At 42.1% G+C, this 8,407-nt stretch overlaps 1 protein-coding gene across 1 annotated transcript; it reads right to left on the bottom strand.

Moving 5' to 3' along the window:
* Nucleotides 1-5,520: 5,520 nt before the first annotated feature.
* Nucleotides 5,521-6,864, bottom strand: LOC120288044 (mitogen-activated protein kinase kinase kinase 18-like). Its single transcript, XM_039301321.1, has one exon. The coding sequence runs from the start codon at nucleotides 6,793-6,795 to the stop codon at nucleotides 5,683-5,685; it is 1,113 nt and encodes a 370-aa protein (XP_039157255.1). The 5' UTR covers nucleotides 6,796-6,864; the 3' UTR covers nucleotides 5,521-5,682.
* Between the last annotated feature and the right edge of the window lie 1,543 nt (nucleotides 6,865-8,407).

Below are 8,407 nucleotides of genomic sequence, written 5' to 3'. Positions count from 1 at the left end.
GTATGAATGACCTTCTCTTGCTTGGTTTGCGGCCAACGCCAACAACTCTCTTTGGACATTAACATAGGACGCTTGCAGTTCAAAATGTTCTGTTTGCGCCATAACTACTACTCACTATTAAGCCATAGCGTGATTGCTGCACCACCGGATGCGAGTTGAAGTAATAATTGGAGTGATAATGTGCTTGGTACCCAAGAGCCAAACCTATGATATGACACTCCAACCGGAAATGGACCTCGAACTAACCATTTCAGTTTCGAGCCAGTTCCAAGCGTAATGGGTTTCGAATTTTGTGTTCCGATTGCGTGAAATCGGAACCTAAGGGCGGTTTCAAAAGTTCTAGAATCTGATTACCCCAGCGTCAAATCACCAAATATCAGCAGGAAGTATAGACGACGGAATGACAGATTCCTAAGAATTGCGGTTGTTGGTTGGGCCCTAAATCTTTGGTGTTGACATTTCTCTTCCGTGAACTGACCATCCGCTCTGTTCACACACGCCGGCACGAGACACGGTTTGCTCTTCGTTGACCCTTCTCATTTTCCCTTGCGGTGACCATGATGCAATGTCATTGCTGACCTAACTTAGTCGCCCGCGGAAATTACTCCGGATTGAAATTCACCTAATTACTGTTCTGTCGGAGAAGTGGAATATAATTCGGCTGGTGAGAAGTTATACTCGAGATGTTATGTTCAGATTTTCCAGATCAGACTAGTGATTAACTTTTGAGATCCAAAAGGTCACAAAAAATCATGACCGGTGATAAACTTTGGTACACACTCGTGTTGCCCCTAAAGCTCTTACCCTATTAGGTCCGATCAATTTTACTACACTTTGACTACATATCTACAACACAAAGTTTCATCGTTGGGGCACATCATCAGGCTTACTAAACATCATGAGATCAAACATTTGGTCCGATGAGAACTCTACTTTCGTAGAATGCGAAGCTCTCTCTTTAGAATGGATTGCGACCCTCAATTGATGCTCCAAACTAGGATATTTACAACTACTTTGCATCTTATGTCTCCCTTCTTCTTTTTCTTTTCTTTTTCATATATATGTTCTATATAGAATGGACATGTGCACCTGAATATTCAGATGCTCGTGTCCCAAAAAAGTAGGAATAGTGAGTGACCAGTGAGTTTGGTGAAACTTCTTTTTTTAGGAGCGAACAAATGGTAGATGTATCTTGCTCGACCAAACCAAGAGAGAGATACTCAACTAATTCCCTGGAATTAACCTAAAGGTCGATTTTTGAACAACATCAATGAACATGTCTAGTAAAAACACGAGTTTTCTCTTTTTTAGGAAAAGAAAACGTGATTCAAAGCATATGCTCATAGAAAATGTCAAGGATGCCAAACTCAAAAGGATTGGAACAACTCGAAGGTACGATTGCTTGCCTCTCGACTACAGACTTTCAAAGAGGGCGACAAAACAGGTTCAACAACAAGAGGAAAAAACGGGATGAACCTATTGACCGATTTCATTTTTCTTATTTTCCAATCGATTACTTTTATTTGTATATTTTTAGGCGTGTACATGTGATCTTTTGGATAAATGGCGTGGTCAAAGGGGGTGTTTAGCGCATTCACACACGTCATCATCATTATTATATTTTTGACCAACCATTCTCACCCACTGTTACCTGAATTACATCCTAATTATTGGCTGGACAAATTAATTAGCTAAATGACATGGGGAAAAGAGTGGCTTAATCCTTTTTTTTAATGGTTAGTGCCGACTAGCCAGGAATCTTCATGGCTTGGTTCAATCGAAAAACCTATCCACCACCCCCAAAATTTGTGGATTTAGAAAAACTTTTTCAACAAAAAGAATAAAATAAACCCAATAAAGTTTCTAACTCGAACTAATTTCACAAATTAGCTTGGTTACAACTTAAATGTTTTATTTTAAAAATTAAAGAGAAAATTTAATGTTTAATTTGTCGGTTCTACCTTTTGACCAAGTATTCTTAAATACAAGGAACAAAAATAAAAAATCTCCCGAAAAAAAAAAATTATCCGTAACCTATAAGGCAAGAGGATACCAATAATATCATACATACATACCTATATATATATGTGTGTGTGTGTGTGTGTGTGTGAGGGGAAGAATTCCAAATAATGGTCCAAAGTGCACTCATTTTTTTAAATAAAAGCATGAAGTGGTTAAATCTATCTCAAAGAATGACCTGAACTAGTTATATTTGTTTTAAATAAGGGCCTCACCTCACTGGCTTACCGACTCATCATTTGGCAAAAAATTTTGGCCGACCAAAGGTATTTTCATCAAAACACAACTTAAATTTAGATTAAAAAATAAAAAATAAAAAATAAAAACTTAAGCTTAAAAAAAAAAAAAAAAAAAAAAGAGGCAGAGGAGCCCCTCCCGCCTATGGCCACCACCCCATTGCCAAGCGGGTGATGGCGCTAGCCAACGGGGTTGTTGGCGCTTGGGTGAGGGCTGGTGACCCTCGCCCAAATTTGGGAGAGGGTTGCCGCCCTCTCCCGCCTTAAGTGAGGGTCGTTGGCCCTCACCCAAGTGTCGATGACCTCGCAAGTCATCGCCGTCGCCCCACCGATGATGAGGCGGCGGCCATAAGTGAAAGGGAGTCCTTCATCTTGTATCTTTTCTTTTTTTTTTTTTTCTTTTTTTTTTAGTTTGTTTTCAATGAAAAAAAAAAGATAAAATTTAAAAGACAAAACCGCCATTATCAAATAGTGAGTTGAGGCCCTTCTTTGAAACCCATATGATTACTTCAAGTCATTATTTGAAATAATGTCCACTTTAAGTTCTTATTTGAGAAAATAGTTAGATTTCAAATCTTCATTTGAAATAATGTCCACTTGAAATTCTTATTTAAGAAAATAATTATACTTTATATCCTTATTTGGAATTTTTCTATATATATAATAAGCTCAATCATATGATTTGACTTGAAAATTTGGTAAAATCAATATCAAACTAAATCGGTATCTTCACCGTCAATTTAATATGGATTAGGACGAAGGACCTCAAAAAGGAGCAAAGAAGGCATATACCTCCGCGGCGGGCACCGGCTGGCGAGTAGAGAAATCGGGTCAACAAAATGGAGAATCTCCTTTTCTTCCCCTTTTTCCTCCATTTTTACGCGGAACCGAAAGGCCAAAAGCAAAACCGACAGCCAGAGCAGAGCAGAGGGGGCGCCCCTGCATCGTCATCGTCCTCGTCATCGTCATCAAAAATCCACTGACACAGAAAAAGATCCCTCGCAAACCGCGGGACCCAGCGCCCCCCACCGCGATCTCTGCTCGCGACGGTAGCCGAACTCCCGCAACCAATAGAGAGCCGCGGGCATAAATTTCACGCCACCCCACCCCGTCACGCCAAATCGAAAAGCGACGGATCTGGATTCGATCGCACGTACTGATGGATCGCGCGGCCTGCACGCCATAACTCCCCCACGGCGGGTGGTGGTCGGGCGACCCACCGAGGCCGCATGCATTGCATTTGCAATTGGGGCGGTGGAGGGGGGAGCCCTCGCGCTGGTCGCATCTGGTTGGTGGCCGCCTGGCCCATCTCCGTATCGAAGGCTGCACGTTCGGTGGTGCTCTTTGGGAAATTGACCGGCTCGTTTCGTTTTGGCCTATTATCAGCACCGCTGTTGAGTCCGCGTCACTAGTTCGATTCGAAATAAATAGAAAAAAAATCTGGGGCTCGCCACGGGATAAAAAGGTGTCACGCCCCTCGAAAAGTAGTTAACCCGGAAAGGCGCCATGATAACAAATCGAGGTCGTCATCTAGGTTGTTTGGTATGTGGAAGTGGCATGCCGCATCTTTAACAAGCTTAGTTCATTCATGACTTCAGAAATAATTAGGCACTCAGAAAATATAACGAAATAAACTAGAAGGACCCATTCGTGATCATGAGATAATGAGACTTGATAAGGACATCGGTGATGGTCTCGCGTTTGGACTTTGCTCGTGTCCATTATTTGAAAAAGATACTCCTAGCATAAAGACACGGCAATATTGCACATGAGTAATTTAATTAGTACCATCTTCATATTTAACGCCATACTTATATTAGTATCTATTGAGGCGCATCATATGGAATTGATTTCCAAATCAACTAAATGCTAGTGGGTATGGAAAACAAAGTGCAATTAGCACTAGTCTAATCAAAACTTCCATTTGCCTATTTCTTAATGGATAAGGCTCCAGTGAATCTCGACATATGTTTGTGGTAGAAAGTAAGAGATGCCACTACAAAGTTCTTTATGAAGGGAGATCACCAAAAGATAGTTCAAGTCCAAACCAATATGCGATATCTAACTAATACCACTGTGACCAAAATATTAAGTTAACGAACTAATTAAAGCATACAAGTTGCTCCATATCATATTGAATTTATCACGTTGGACTTCTCCAACACTTTTCTCACCAGCACTTTAACAATCTCATCCTAAGCATCCTTCTCTAATCCATGTTTCCATTGGCACCATCTTATTTTAACATGAAGCTTCACATTGTTGCTAGGTATTGCAGCAACCGTCATCGCAAACTTGAGGCCACTTTGCCCTAGTAGCCTATTTTAGATAAACTATAATGGTCATTTTCACCAGAAACTGCATTGACCATGAGATACATAGTAGATACTAGATACATTCTTATAAGATGATTGCCAAGAGAAAGCTCAAGTCCAAACTTTTCGATGTATTCAATTAGATCCACCTTCACCAAAAAAATTGAAGATCATAAGTATGGACCAACTATTAAATATTAATTGCTTCACACTACGATAAATTTTTGACATTTCACTTTTCTAACACTATTAAAATGTGAGCTTTAAGACACAAGGTGAAGAAAACCTCTTAAGAAAATGTGAGAGGTACTAAAACGTATATCAAAACAAGTTTACTAGTAGACTCATTTATGTATCCAAAAGGAATATGCCATATGACTTATAATAAACCAATTTTGTATTGGGATAAAAAGTTATGAATCTATTACACGGCAATTAATTTAGTTATAAATTATTTAATTTGGCAATTTATATCTTAAACATTTTGATGATTTGCCAATATAATCCTTCTAGTTAATTTTGGCTAGAAGACACTAACGTGGACGCTAGTCGTCTTGTACAGCATGACCGATGTGATGTGAACTATTTTCACAATTTTTTTTATATTTTCTAAATCTTTTTCCCTTTCTCTTTTTCTTTTTTCTTTTTTTCCTTCTTCCTTATCATCAAGACCCAATGACTTGCGAAGGAAGAATGAAGGAAAAGAAAAGAAAAGAAAACATAAATTTTCTAAAAAGTTATAGAAATCGTCAATGTTAGTGTCGATTGTGCTAACTTAACCAAATTCAAAATATTAAAACTCAATTAGCTACTTTATAATATGTTTAAATTTTCAGCGCTCCACAAGAGTCGCCAATCGACTAAAAAAGTGCAGGGCATTTAGTCAAACTTTGCACAACTAATCATCGAACGGTTTTTCTTTTTATTGCATGTTCAAAAAACCTGTCCGTACATTTCTTGTCTGGAATAACCGAATCAATATTCACAGTCGTAGAAAAAGAAAACGAATCGATTGAAGCAGAACCCTCGGATCGAACCAAAAACAATCATCCAAGAACTCTGCTCTGTTCCTAGCTGTGCTGACTCTGCTTTCGGAATTGGACGAATTCCAATCATCGAACGGCGACCCAACCCCCGGAACCTTCCCAATTAGGCTTCTCCGGGCTCGCCAACTTGCCAATCCGATTAATCGCTGATGAAGAATCCGACCAGATCTCCGACGTGGCGTGCTCTCCGACGAACGACGGATCAGAATCCATATCCGAGGAGGACCAAAGCGAGCCCGCTTCCCAACTCGTTCTTGAACATTGCATCGAAACCCAGTCTTGGAAATCGAAGTGGCACCTCGGAGAGGAATCCACGAATTCGACTTCTCCGCAGTTTCTTACAACCTCGTCGTCGAATGCAAGGAAGGGGTGCTTCAAGAGCATACGGGCGGTCCACCTCTTCTCTGGGTTCTTTGCGAAGCACTTCATCAAGAAGTCCTTCCCCTGCTCCGACAGTCCCTCGGGAATCTCCGGGATTTCGTCTCCGACTCCGATTCTGATCATAAGGGCGTACGCGTTCGACTCGGCTCGCGACCCCCACGCCGGCCTCCCCGTCGCCATCTCCACCACCGCACATCCGAGCGCCCAGACGTCCGAGGCCGGCTCGTACTCGTTGCAGTTCACCGACTCGGGCGCCATGTACATTGGCGTCCCCCGCCACTCGAGTCCACCCTGTTTCCTGCCCTTCAGCAACCGCTCATCCGCTCTCTTCGCGAGGCCGAAGTCGGCGATCTTGACTTCGTCGCCGCCGTTGGGGAATACGAGGATGTTCTGGAGCTTGACGTCGCAGTGGACGAACCCTTTGGAGTGGACGAACTCCAGGCCCTCCAGGATCGACCTCGTGTGGCGTCTGATCTCGGCCTCCGAGAGGGGCTTCCCCCTGGACTTCAGGCGGTCGGCGAGGCTGCCGCCGGCGGCGTACTCGAGGAGGACGTTGTAGAGCTCCTGGCCGCTGCGCTCAGAAGTAAGCGAGTGGCCGAAGCAGCGGACGATCCGCGGGCAGTCGCCGAGTTCGCTCAGGACCCGCCTCTCGTGCCTGAGGGAGGAAGACAGGGCCGCGTCGCAGGACTTGACGGCCATCAACGGAGGGCGGTCGGAGGGGCAGGTCTCGGCGGGCGCCGCGAGGTGGACGGTGGCGAAGCCGCCGTGGCCAATCTCTCTGCCTCGGACCCAATCCATGGTTGCGAATCTTGAGGGTTTTCAGGGTTTTGAGAGAAGTTTTTAGAGAGAGAAAGGGAGGGAATACGCGCGAACTTCTGCTCTGTCTGTGTGTGTAAGTTTCTGCTTTGCTTGACGAGGAAGAATGAAACAGAGGAGTCACTGGCACGCCTCTACTGACGAAGAAAGGAGAAGATCTTTTATTATTATTAGTATTATTCCTCTTTACTTTTATATTTTCTGTTTATATTTATTTTTGTGTGTGTGTATACGCACACAGACGAGTTTCCTCGTATAGCGCACGTTGGTACAACGTGATTGGTAATTACTCCATGATAGATGTTCATTAGGGAACGATCAAATTTAGTGGAGTTGTGACTTGCATCGTCAAATTTAATAAAAAGCTATCGCCTATAATAGCTCTATTATATTTTAAGGTAACTTATGTAATGGAATCCAAAAAAAATATTGAGCACCACTTGAATATGAACATGTTTTCTGATGCTGGATATATAACTTTTTTTATTTTTAGTAACAAAGAAAGTTCTTGATGAAAATTCATTTGAAGGAATCTGCCATTTGACCCATAATTTACAGCTTTTGTATATTAGTCTTAATATCTTTGGTGTTACTTATTAACATGTACATGATAATCCTAGAAATATTAAAACTGATACACTAGATGGATTTACTAATTACTGGGTGCTTGAGTAGATTTAGTCAGTAACGCGCCTCAAGTTTTCTGTATGTAGAGTATCATGTTGAACATCTCGATTTCTTGTGAACTCAATTTTTTTAATGTTAAGTAATTATCGCATAGATTCATGGCATGAATCAGCTTATCGGGTATCGATAGAAGCGAATCGAGAGAATCTCTCACGCACGAAACATCGAACCAGAATTCACTGAGCAAGAAACGTGACTGCCCAACTGGTCATGGATTGAAGCGAGGGAAGACGCATATTCCACGAGTTGGCAACCCTCCGGCACATGACCCGGGGCAGCACGAGTGCCTCAAACTCAGTGACTTACTCCGCACACCCCCATCGTTCTTGGCACTATCACATTAATCAAATTGAATTAAATTACTAAACAAATAAAATAATAGAGGAATCTGGAAAAATCCCATCGTGTTTCATGCAACCTTTGTCGCACAATAATAACAAATATTAATTTGGACGAACACGCATGATTTGTCATTCTTGTCCCTCCACTTGACATCATACTTGTGATTTTGACAAGGTTTGGGGGGCCCCACTTTGGATGGGATGGAGAAGATGGAGAAAACTGCTGGCTATCGCTGACTCGCCGGTCTGATTGATTGGCCCCGCCTTCGCATTGCCGTCGTGACATGCATATCGTCCGGAGCACTTGATGAAGCTGGCTCTCTTGTAATTGGAAGTGATTTTCTGTATTACTACTTCTCAAGGAAGCCCCGCATTAAGTAGATTATTTCTCGGGTCTATTAAATACCCATTAAATTTTATGGACTAGGTAATGCATGAACGGAATGCACCATTAGGGTTGATTGGTTCCAAATCTGTCTAGTACCACCCAAAAACTGGAAACTAGATCAAAAGGACTAGTTCTCAGTTTCTAACTCCAAGAACTGGATCACTTGGTCATGGGATTG

Source organism: Eucalyptus grandis, chromosome 9 (assembly GCF_016545825.1).
Source record: "Eucalyptus grandis isolate ANBG69807.140 chromosome 9, ASM1654582v1, whole genome shotgun sequence".
Lineage (NCBI taxonomy): Eukaryota > Viridiplantae > Streptophyta > Magnoliopsida > Myrtales > Myrtaceae > Eucalyptus > Eucalyptus grandis.
The sequence above is the reverse complement of the archived record's forward strand: the minus strand, read 5'-3'. Positions and strand labels throughout refer to the sequence as shown.